The sequence below is a fragment of the Heptranchias perlo genome, unplaced genomic scaffold, assembly GCF_035084215.1.
Source record: "Heptranchias perlo isolate sHepPer1 unplaced genomic scaffold, sHepPer1.hap1 HAP1_SCAFFOLD_59, whole genome shotgun sequence".
Taxonomy (NCBI): Eukaryota; Metazoa; Chordata; class Chondrichthyes; order Hexanchiformes; family Hexanchidae; genus Heptranchias; species Heptranchias perlo.
Genome location: NW_027139612.1, coordinates 1,473,837 through 1,486,562, shown reverse-complemented (window position 1 = coordinate 1,486,562; position 12,726 = coordinate 1,473,837). Strand labels below are relative to the sequence as shown.

The window sequence follows — 12,726 nt, the reverse complement described above, 5'->3', positions numbered from 1 at the left end:
GCCGAGAATTTTGGAAAATTATTACCAAAGCATCCACAATCCCCACTGCCGCTTCCCTCAAGACCCTAGGATGTAAGCCATCAGGTCCAGGGGATTTATCCGCCTTGAGTCCCATTAATTTACTGAGTACCAATTCCTTCGTGATTTTAATCGTATTTAGCTCCTCCCCCCTCGAGCCCCCTGTTTGTCCATTGTTGGGATATTCTTAGTGTCCTCTACCGTAAAGACTGAAACAAAATATTTGTTCAGCATTTTTGCCATCTCCAAGTTTCCCACCATTAATTTCCCGGTCTCATCCTCTAAGGGACCTACGTTTGCCTTAGCCACCCTTTTTCTTTTTATATAACTGTAGAAAATTTTGCTATCTGTTTTTATATTTTTGCTAATTTATTTTCATAATCTATCTTCCCTTTCTTAATCAATCCTTTCGTTACTTTTTGCTGTCTTTTGAAGACTTCCCAATCTTCTATCCTCCCACTAAGTTTGGCTACATTATATGTCCTTGTTTTTAGTCGGATTTCCTTACTGAGCCACGGATGGCTGTCATTTCTTTTACACCCTTTTTTCCTCAGTGGAATATATATTTTTTGAAAGTTGTAAACTAACTCCTTAAATGAACACCACTGATCATGTACCGTCTTACCCTTTAATCTATTTTCCCAGTCCACTTTAATCAATTCCGCTCTCATACCATCATAGTCTCCTTTATTCAAGCTCAGTACGCTTGTTTGAGAACCAACCTTCTCACCCTCTAATTGGATATGGAATGTAACCATGTTATGGTCACTTATTCCAAGGGGATCCTTAACTAGGACATTATTAATTAATCCTGGCTCATTACACAGGACCAGGTCCAAGGTTGCTTGCCCCCTTGTAGGTTCAGTTACATACTGCTCAAGAAATCCATCCCGAATACACTCAATAAACTCTTCCTCAAGGCTACCCTGCCCAATTTGATTTGTCCAGTTAATATGATAGTTAAAATCCCCCATAATTATAGTTGTTCCCTTATTACATGCCCCGACTATTTCCTGGTTAATACTTCTTCCAGCAGAGTTGCAACTATTATGAGGCCGATATACTACGCCCCTTATTATTCCTTATCTCTACCCAAACTGTTTCATTATCCTGATCCTTTGTCCCAATATCTTTTCTCTGTATTACAGTGATTCCTTCCCTTATTAACATAGCCATCCCACCTCCCCTTCCTTCCTGCCTGTCCTTCCGGATTGATAAATACCCTGGCATATTTAATTCCCAGTCGTTGTCACCCTGCAGCCGTGTTTCTGTAATGGCCACAAGATCATACCCATACGTCGTTATTTGTGCCGTTAACTCGTCCATTTTGTTACGAATGCGACGTGCATTCAGATGAAGAACTTTCAAATATGTTTTGTGACACTCAGTTCCTGCTTTTTCCTTTTTTAACAATTTACCTTTTACTCCATACCTTCTGTCCCTTCCTGATACGCTTTCCTCTGTCTCCCTGCTCAGGTTCCCAACCCCCTGCCACAGCTTTGATGCTGGGTTAATCGCCTTACGCCTTCTAGTTTTCATTTTATCTGTCGTGCCTAAAGTACCTAAAGTGCCTAAAGTACACTTTCTTTCCGCTGCTCTATGCTTTTCCCTTTCACTTGTTCTTGAACAACTGTTTGTACTATTTGTATTGTAGATTTCCCCTGGGTCTTCCCCTCTCTTGCTGCTCTCAACTTTATTCCCTTCTGACTCCCCGCTCAGGTTCCCATCCCCCGACCGGGTGACATTTTTGTACAATCAGCACCGCCAGCTGGGTTTCGTACACCGTAGACGGTTTCCAGTAAAACCGCCGGTAATGGATAAGGGATTTCCCGGTAATCCGCCCACCGTGTGCGAGGACCAAACATAACGGGGCTGATCACTGACCTCCAGGAGGGTAATTCTGATCATCAGGGACTTAGACCGGACTGAGGGACATTTAAAGGCTTCACACAGACAGCAGCTTATTTAATACATAATGAGAGGGGTGAGATTGGTCTTCACTAATAACGTGAAACCAGTGTTAGTGAATTGTCAGCGTGGCTAAAATTGCCCATGAACAGGGACGCAGAGCAGAACAGACGATATCCCATTGGTCTCTTGTTATTCACTCTGCTCAATATTCAGTCCCAGAGTTCTATGTTTTGCTCACATCTGACGGTATCCCATTTGTGTCTTGTTACGCCCGTCAGGAAATCCCCCGGGCCCCCTCTTCCCGTCTCCGTGTTAAAATTTCCCCCAATCTGTTTCTCACTCTCTGTCTGTGTTCAGTCTGCAGGCTATTAAACTGGAAGATTCAGGAGTGAAACTATTGTCTGCGGCTCTGAGGAACCCGGACTGTAAAATACAGAAACTGGGGTAAGTACCGGACTTTGTGAGATTGTGTTTATAATAACTGGATGTCTAACACTGTACATTATTACAAGTATCAGTAATTGTATAAAAAATGTTGCGAGTTTAATTGGACATGGGCGAGGACGCAAAATAGACGTAATCCCATTTGCAGCCCGTTATCGGACACACCCGATATCCAGTCCTATTGAAGTCAGTGGAACGGAATTTCGGACGGATCATATGAAAGGGACCCAATGTGATACCGTCTGTTCTGTGTCCCCGCACATGTAGAATCTCACCCAGGCTGTGCCTTACCCTGATATCCTTGATTTTTAATCTTTCCAATCTCCAGGCTGGAAGATGTTGGTCTTAAAAACTCTTGTACCAAGGATCTCGCCTCCGCTCTCAGTACAAACCAGTCACTGACGGTTCTGAACCTGGGGAGCAATAAACTGCGAGATTCAGGAGTGAAACTACTGTCTGCGGCTCTGAGGAACCCGGACTGTAAAATACAGGAACTGCGGTAAGTATCAGATTGTGTGAGATTGTGCCAATAATAACTGGATGGATGTCTAGCACTGCACATTATTATTCGTATCAGTAATAGTGTTATTAATAAAAACGGTACATTATTATTGGAATCAGTAATAGTGTTATTAATAAGCACTGGAGATTATTATTAGTGTCAGTAATAGTGTTATTTATAAACACTGTACATTATTATTAGTATCAGTAATAGTGTTATTAATAAACAATGTAAATTATTATTAGTATCAGCAATAGTGTTATTGAAAATACGGTACATTATTATTGATATCAGTTATAATGTTATTAATATACACTGTACATTATTATTATCGGTAATAGAGTTATTAATAAACACTGTACATCATTATTAGTATCAGTAATAATGTTATTCGTAAACATTGTACTTTAATGGAAGTATCAGTATCAGTAATAGTATTAATAAACACTGTACATTATCAGTATTAGTTGCAGTGTTATTAATGAACACTGTACATTAATAGTAGTATCAGTAATATTGTTGTCAATAACTCCTGGGTTTTACCCTGATTCGTGTTATTTCTCTCTCTCTCTCTCTCTCTCTCTGATCTCCAGGTTAGGGGCGAACGATCTTACAGCTTCTTGTACCGAGGATCTATCCTCCGCTCTCAGTACAAACCAATCACTGACGGTTCTGAACCTGGGTAATAATAAACTGGGAGATTCAGGAGTGAAACTACTGTCTGCGGCTCTGAGGAAACCGGACTGTAAAATACAGGAACTGGGGTAAATAACTGACTGTGCGAGCTTGCGTTTATAATAACTGGATGTCCAACACTGCATTATTATTTGTGTCAGTTATTAATAAACGCTTTACATTATTATTAGTATCAGTAATAGTGCCATTAATAAACACTGTACATTATTACTAGTATCATTAATTGTCTCATTAAGAAAGAGTGTAGATTATTCAGTATCAGTAATAGTGTTATTAATAAACACTCGACATTATCAGTATCAGTAATAGTGACACTAATAATAATGTACAGTGTTAATTAATATCAGTAATAGTAAAAACATAAGAACATAATAAATGGGAACAGGAGTAGGCCATCCGGCCCCTCGAGCCTGCTTCTCTATTCAATAAGATCATGGCTGACTGTCGACCTTAACTCCACTTTCACGCCCGATCCCTGTATCCCTTGATTCCCTTTGTGTCCAACAATCTATCGATCACAGCCTTGAATATAATCAAGGATTCAGCATCCACAGCCCTCTGGAGTAGAGAATTCCAAAGATTCACAAATCTCTGAATGAAGAAATTTTCCTAATCTCGGTGCTAAATTGCCGACCCTTTACCGTGAATCTATGCGCCCTAGTTCTAAACTCTCCAGCCAGGGGAAACAGCCTCTCGGCATCGACCCTGTCAAGCACTGTAAGAATTGTATGTGTTTCAATAAGATCACCTCTCATTCTTCGAAACTACGGAGAAAATAGGCCCATTCTACTTAATCACTCCTCATAGGACAACCCTCTCATCACAGGAATCAATCCAGTGAACCTTCGTTTCACCCACCCGAAGGCAAGTATATCCTTCCTTAGGTGCGGAGACCAAAACTGTACACAGGACTCCAGGTGTGGTCTCCCCAAAGCCCTGTACAATTGTAGCAAGACTTCCTTACTCTTGCACTCCAAACCCCTCGCGATAAAGTCTAATCGTGTTACTAATAAATATTGTACGTTATTATCAGTATCATTAGTAATGTTATTAGTAAACACAGTACATCATTATTATCAGCAATAGTATTATCAATAAACACTGTGTATTACTTTTAGTATCAGTAATAGGAAGATGGTAGTGGTTGTTGGAGGCCAATCATCTCAGCCCAAGGGCATTGCTGCAGGAGTTCCTCAGGGCAGTGTCCTAGGCCCAACCATCTTCAGCTGCTTCATCAATGACCTTCCCTCCATCATAAGGTCAGAAATGGGGATGTTCGCTGATAACTGAACAGTGTTCAGTTCCATTAGCAACCCCTCAGATAATGAAGCAGTCCGAGCCCGCATGCAGCAAGACCTGGACAACATCCAGGCTTGGGCTCATAAGTGGCAAGTAACATTCGCGCCAGATAAGTGCCAGGCAATGACCATAGAATCATAGAATCATAGAATCATAGAAGTTACAACATGGAAGCAGGCCCTTCGCACCAAAATGTCCATGTCGCCCAGTTTATACCACTAAGCTAGTCCCAATTGCCTGCACTTGGCCCATATCCCTCGATACCCATCTTACCCATGTAACTGTCCAAATGCTTTTTAAAAGACAAAATTGTACCCGCCTCTACTACTGCCTCTGGCAGCTCGTTCCAGACACTTACCACCCTTTGAGTGAAAAAATTGCCCCTCTGGATCCTTTTGTATCTCTCCCCTCTCACCTTAAATATATGCCCCCTCGTTATAGACTCCCCTACCTTTGGGAAAAGATTTTGACTATCGACCTTATCTATGCCCCTCATTATTTTATAGACTTCTATAAGATCACCCCTTAACCTCCTACTCTCCAGGGAATAAAGTCCCAGTCTGTCTAACCTCTCCCTGTAAGTCAAACCATCAAGTCCCGGTAGCATCCTACTAAATCTTTTCTGCACTCTTTCTAGTTTAATAATATCCTTTCTATAATAGGGTGACCAGAACTGTACACAGTACTCCAAGTGTGGCCTCACCAATGCCCTGTACAACTTCAACAAGACATCCCAACTCCTGCATTCAATGTTCTGACCAATGAAACCAAGCATGCCGAATGCCTTCTTCACCACCCTGTCCACCTGTGACTCCACTTTCAAGGAGCTATGAATCTGTACTCCTAGATCTCTATGTTCTATAACTCTGCCCAACGCCCTACCATTAACGGAGTAGGTCCTGGCCCGATTCGATCTACCAAAATGCATCACCTCACATTTATCTAAATTAAACTCCATCTGCCATTCATCGGCCCACTGGCCCAATTGATCAAGATCCCGTTGCAATCCCAGATAACCTTCTTCACTGTCCACAATGCTACCAATCTTGGTGTCATCTGCAAACTTACTAACCATGCCTCCTAAATTCTCATCCAAATCATTAATATAAATAACAAGTAACAGCGGACCCAGCACCGATCCCTGAGGCACACCGCTGGACACAGGCATCCAGTTTGAAAAACAACCCTCGACAACCACCCTCTTGTTACTTCTACGCATGCTAAGCGAGCGCTCGACAATTTGAAATAATCCCCCAATTAAAAGTTGCTTCCACTGACCGGGAATCGAACCCGGGCGGCGGCGAGAGCGCCGAATCCTAACCACTAGACCACCAGGGAGCCCATCTCCAACAAGGGAGAGTCTAACCACCTCCCCTTGACATTCAACGGCATTACCATCGCCGAATCCCCCACCATCAACATCCTGGGGGTCACCATTGACCAGAAACTGAACTGGACCAGCCATATAACTACTGTGGCTACGAGAGCAGGTCAGAGGCTGGGTATTCTGCGGCGAGTGACTCACCTCCTGACTCCCCAAAGCCTTTCCACCATCTACAAGGCACAAGTCAGGAGTGTGATGGAATACTCTCCACTTGCCTGGATGAGTGCAGCTCCAACAACACTCAAGAAGTTCGACACCATCCAAGATAAAGCAGCCCGCTTGATTGGCACCCCATCCACCACCCTAAACATTCACTCCCTTCACCACCGGCGCACTGTGGCTGCAGTGTGCATCATCCACAGGATGCACTGCAGCAACTCGCCAAGGCTTCTTCGACAGCACCTCCCAAACCCGTGACCTCTACCACCTAGAAGGACAAGAGCAGCAGGCGCATGGGAACAACACCACCTGCACGTACCCCTCCAAGTCACACGCCATCCCGACTTGGAAATATATCGCCGTTCCTTCATTGTCGCTCGGTAAAAATCCTGGAACTCCCTTCCTAACAGTGCTGTGGGAGAACCGTCACCACACGGACTGCAGCGGTTCAAGAAGGCGGCTCACCACCACCTTCTCGAGGGCAATTAGGGATGGGCAATAAATGCTGGCCTCGCCAGCGACGCCCACATCCCGTGAACGAATAAAAAAAAAGTATTAATTAATTTAGGCTGTGATTTACGCTGATTTCTGTCATTTCTCTCTCTCTTTCTCTCTGGTCCCCAGTTTGGATGATGTCGGTCTCACGGATTCTTGTACCAAAGATCTATCCTCCGCTCTCAGTACAAACCGGTCACTGACGGTACTGAATCTGGGTAAAAATAAATTGGGAGATTCGGGTGTGAAACTATTGTCTGCGGCTCTGAGGAACCCGGACTGTAAAATACAGAAACTGGGGTAAGTCCCAGACTGTGTGAGATTGTGTTTATAATAACTGGATCTCATCTGAGTTCTCTGTTTTCCTCTCTGACATAACCTCTCTCTCCATAAAAACTCTCCTACCCCGACACTTCTGCAGCTGCCTAAGTGCTCAACCACTCTCTCACCTCCACCTGTGATGCCCTTGTCCGCATTAAAACCATTACTCTCCCCGACCCTAGTCTTTCCCCATGGTACGGTCCCGATATCCGCTCCCTTGTTCAAGGGCTGCAGATTTGAACGTTTATTATGGACAACTAAATTACCATTCATCACCAGATCTGGCTGGACCATATAAAGCACTGCTCTCCTCTGCCAAAACTGCTCACTACTCCAGGATCATCCTGGAATGCAAAGATAACCCCGACTTTTCTTTTCCTGTACCAACCAGCTATTTAAACCCTTCACCCCTGCCCCCTCCAGCCTCACCTCCAACAACAGTTCCGAGGAACTCATCGACTTCTTTGTCACTAAGATTGAGACCATCCGTTCAGCTGCCTCGACCATTTCCCCCCTTCTCGCGCACCAAACTTCCCCAAGGTTCCCCCATGCCCTGTCCCTGAGCTCGAACCTATCTCCAGATTCTCCCCAATCGCCCCTCATGCCATCTCGGAGCTCATCTTATCCACGAGACGCACCTCTTCATCCCTTGACTTTATTCCCACTAAACTGCAAATCAACCAACTTCCATTCCTGGTCCTTATGCTCGCTGATGCTGTTAACAGTTCCCCCTCCTCAGGTATTGTAAAATGTGCCATCATCACCCCGCCTTAAAAAAAAGCATCCTTGCCCCATCTGTCCTTGCAAACAACCGCCCCATCCCCAATCTCTCTTTCCTCTCCAGATTTCCTGAACGTGTCGTCGCCTCCCAAATCCGTGCCCATCTTTCCCGCAACTCTTTGAATCCCTCCAATCATGTTTCCGCCCCTGCCACAGTATTGAAACGGCCATTATCAACGTTACAAACAACATCCTATGTGACTGTGACGATGAGAAACAATCCCTGCTCATCCTTCTCGACCTGTCTGCAGCCTTTGACACGGTTGACCACACCAACCACCTCCAACGCGTCTCTTCCATCGTTCAGCTGGGTGGGACTGCGCTCGCCTGTTTCCATTCTTAACTATCCAGTCATAGCCAGCGAATCACCTGAAATGGCTTCTCTTCCCGCTCCCGCAACATTACTTCTGGTTTCCCCCGAGGATCTATCCTTGACACCCTCCTATTTCGCATCCACATGCTGCCCCTCAGCGACATCATCCAAAAACACAACGTCAGGTTCCACGTGAACGCTGACGACATCCAGCTCTACCTCACCACCACCTCTCTCGTTCCCCCCACTGCCTCTGATTTATTCCTCTGCTTGTCCGACATTCAGCATTGGATGAGCAGAACTTTCATCCAATGAAATGTTGGAAAGACTGAACCCACTGTCTTCTGTCGCACTAATAACTCTGTTCCCTTGCCACCGACTCCATGCCCTTCCATGGCGACTATCAAAGTCTGAACTAGGGTGCTCTCAACATCAGGGGCCTATTTAACCCTGAGCTGAACTTTCAACTCAGTATCCACCATTAAGACCGTCATTTCCACCTACGTATTAATGCCCGTCCATGCCCCTGCTTCAGCCTATCTGCTGCTGAAACCTTCATCCATGCGTTTCTTACTTCCAGACCCGACTATTCCAATGGCCTCGACTCGACTTCATCCAAAACTCTGCTGCCTGTATCCTAACTCGCAACAAGTCCCATTTACCCAACCCCACTTTGCCCGCTGACCGACAATGTCACCCGGTCAAGGAACACCTCGAATTTAAAATTTTCATCTTCGTGTTTAAATCCCTGCATGGCCTCGCCCATCCCTATCTCTGTAACCCTCTCCAATTGTAGAACCCCCCGAGATCGCTGCGTTCCTCCAATTCTTGCCTCTTGTGCATCCCCAGTTTCCTCACGTCCACCACTGATGGCCGTGCCTTCAGCAGTCCAGACCCCAAGCTCTCGAATTCTCTCCTAAACCTCTCGACCTCTCTTTCCTCCTTTAAGAAGCTCCTTGAAACCGACCTCTTGTCTCAATATCTCCTCAAGTGACTCGGTGTCAAATTTTGCCTGATAACTCTCCTGTGACGCACCTGGGGGCGTTCTACGACATTAAACGCATTCCATAATTGCAAGTTGTTGTCGTTCTTGACTGTCCCACACTGTACATTATTATTAGTGTCAGTAATAATGCTAATAATAAACACTGTGCATTATTATTAGTGTCATTAATAGTGTTATTAATAAACACTGTACATAATTAGTATTGTCAGTAATAGTGTTAATAATAAACACTGTACATTATTATTAGTATCAGTAATAGAGTTATTAATAAACACGGTACATTATTATTAGAATCAGTAATATTGTTACTAATAAACATTGGATAATATTATTAGTGTCAGTAATAGTGTTATTAATGAAAACAGTACATTATTAGTATTAGTAATAGTGTTATTAATAAACACTAGAGATTATTATCAGCGTCAGTAATAGTGTTAGTAATAATAATGTACAGTGTTTATTATTAACACCATTACTCACGCTGATAATAATCTCGAGTGTTTATTAATAACACTATTACTAATACTAATAATGAAAAGCATTTATTAATAACACTATTACTGACACTAATAATAATATCCAGTGTTTATTAATAACACTATTACTGATACTAATAATAATGTACCGTGTTTATTAATAACTCTATTACTGATACTAATGTACAGTGTTTATTATTAACACTATTACTGACACTAATAATAATGTACAGTGTTTATTATTAACACTATTACTGATACTAATAATAACGTATAGTGTTTTTAATAACACTATTACTGATCGTAATAATGATGTACAGTGTTCATTATGATCAGTACCAGTGTTATTAATAAACAATGTACATTTTTATTAGTATCAGTAATAGTTCTAATAATAAACAGTGTACATTATTATTAGTATCAGTAATAGTGCTATTAATAAACCCAGAACATTATTATTAGTATTAATAATCGTCTTATTAATAAACACTGTACATTATTATTAGTATCAGTAATAGTGTTATTAATAAACACTGTAGATGATTATTAGTATCAGTAATAGTCGTATTAATAAACACTGCACATTATTCTTAGTAATAGTAATAGTGTTATTAAACACTGTACATTATTATTAGTATCAGTAACAGTGCTATTAATAAACACTGTATATCATTATTGGCATCAATAACAGTCTAATTAATAAACACTGTACACGATTATTAGTATCAGTAATAGTGCAATTAATAAACACTCTACATTATTCTTAGTATCAGTAGTAGTGTTATTAATAAACACTGTTTATTATTAGCATCAATAATAATGTTATTAATAAACAATGTACATTATTATTAGTATCAATAACAGTGTAATTAATGATCACTGTACATTATTATTAGTATCATTAATAGTGCTTTAAAAACAGTGTACATTCTTATTAGTATCATTAATAGTCTTATTAATAAACACTGTACACTATTATCAGTATCAGTAATAGTGTAATTAATGAACACTGTACATTATTATTAGTGATTGTAATCGTGTTATTAATGAACGCTGTACTTTATTAATAGTATCAGTAATAGTGTTACTAAAAAAAGTACTTTATTATTAGTATTACTAATAGTGTTATTAATAAACATTGTACAGTATTATCAGTAATAGTGTTATTAATAAACATGTAGATTATTATTCGTATCAGTAATAGTGTTATGAATAAAAACTGTACATTATTATTCGTATCATTAATAGAGTTATTATAAACACTGCACATTATTATTAGTGTCAGTAATTGTGTTATTAATAAACATGTAGTTTATTATTAGTATCAGTAATAGTGTTATTAATAAAAACTGTACGTTATTATTCGTATCATTAGTAGTGTTATCAGTAAACACTGCACATTTTTATTAGTGTCAGTAATGGTGTTATTAATAAACACTGTACATTATTACTAGTGTCAATAATAGTGTATTAATACACACTGAATATTTATCCTGCTTCCTGTTATTTCTCTCTCTCTCTGATCCTCAGTCTCGATGAGAACTTTCTCACAGATTCTTGTAGCGAGGATCTCTCCTCCGCTCTCAGTACAAACCGGTCACTGACGGTTCTGAACCTGAATAATAATGAACTGGGAGATTCAGGAGTGAAACTACTGTTTGGGGCTCTGAGGAACCCGGATTGTAAAATACAGGAACTGGAGTAAGTATTAGACTGTGTGAGGTTGTGTTTATAATAACTGGATGTCTAACATTGTACATTATTATTAGTATCAGTAATAGTGTTATTAATAAACCCTGTACATTATTATCAGTATCAGTAATAGTGTTATTAATAAGCAGTGTACATTATTATTAGTATCATTAATAGTATTAGTAAACACTGTACATTTTTATTAGTACCAGTAATCGTGTTATTAATAGAGACTGTACATTTTATTAATATCAGTGGTAGTGTTTTTTAATGAACACTGTACATTATTATTCGTATTAATAATAATGTTATTAACAAACATTGATTATTCCCTGTCATTTCTCTCTCTCTGATTCCCCAGTCTGGAATGTGTCGGTCTCACAGATTCTTGTACCGATGATCTTGTCACCGCTCTCAGTACAAACCGGTCACTGACGGTTCTGAACCTGAGATCAAACTCCTTCACAGACCGATCTGTCCCCGCTCTCCGCTCCCTCCTACAGACCTGCAGGAGTCTGGAGCGGATCTGGTGAGTGTTTGTGTTAATGTTTAACGTAATAAATAAAATATCAATGGGATTCAGTCCCTTTCATGGGTAATATTTGTCTGTAATTATTTTTGAAATATTAACCCCAGTCACCCTGTTATTTACACTGTTCAATCTGTTTATTTCCTGTTTACTCTTTCATCTCTTTCAGTCTGGGGGGGAATCAGTTCCGACCAAACGGAAAGAGAAACCTGGAGTCACTGCGGGAATCCAGACCCGGACTGAGTTTGACAGTGTGAACATTTCAATTTATAACCATTCCTGGTCTCAATATATGAACATTTTTGGCCGATTCTCTATCCCTCCCCTTTAACCGGCCGCGCTCCAGGTTTGAATCCGAACGGCCCTTTAACGTTTTCCCGCTCGAGCTGAGCGAGCGTCGTCTCAAATTGTGACGTCAGAGGCCCAGCGACAGGGTCACGAGACTCAGTCACCCGGTCCCACAGCGCTGATTCTGCCGGATATCCGGGGCTGGATGGTCACCAATGGGGCACTGGGTCAATGTACAGACAGGAAGGGCCCAGGGTGGGGCTCAGTCTGGGCTGCAGTGGGGCACTGGGTCAATGTACAGACAGCAAGGGCCCAGGGTGGGGGCTCAGTCTGGGCTGCAGTGGGACACTGGATCAATGTACAGACAGGAAGGGCCCAGGGTGGGGCTAAGTCTGTGCTGCAGTGGGACACTG

At 41.6% G+C, this 12,726-nt stretch overlaps 1 protein-coding gene across 1 annotated transcript in view; it reads left to right on the top strand.

Moving 5' to 3' along the window:
• The window catches only part of LOC137316331 (NACHT, LRR and PYD domains-containing protein 3-like), a 40,445-nt gene extending 28,100 nt beyond the window's left edge, over positions 1–12,345 (top strand). Inside the window, exons 8-14 of the mRNA XM_067980396.1 lie at positions 2,287–2,373; positions 2,702–2,872; positions 3,469–3,639; positions 7,038–7,208; positions 11,335–11,505; positions 11,858–12,025; positions 12,195–12,345. Of these exons, the coding sequence (XP_067836497.1) occupies positions 2,287–2,373; positions 2,702–2,872; positions 3,469–3,639; positions 7,038–7,208; positions 11,335–11,505; positions 11,858–12,025; positions 12,195–12,282 (1,027 nt within the window). The 3' untranslated portion in view covers positions 12,283–12,345. The remainder of the gene's footprint in view (positions 1–2,286; positions 2,374–2,701; positions 2,873–3,468; positions 3,640–7,037; positions 7,209–11,334; positions 11,506–11,857; positions 12,026–12,194) is intronic.
• Positions 12,346–12,726: the final 381 nt, after the last annotated feature.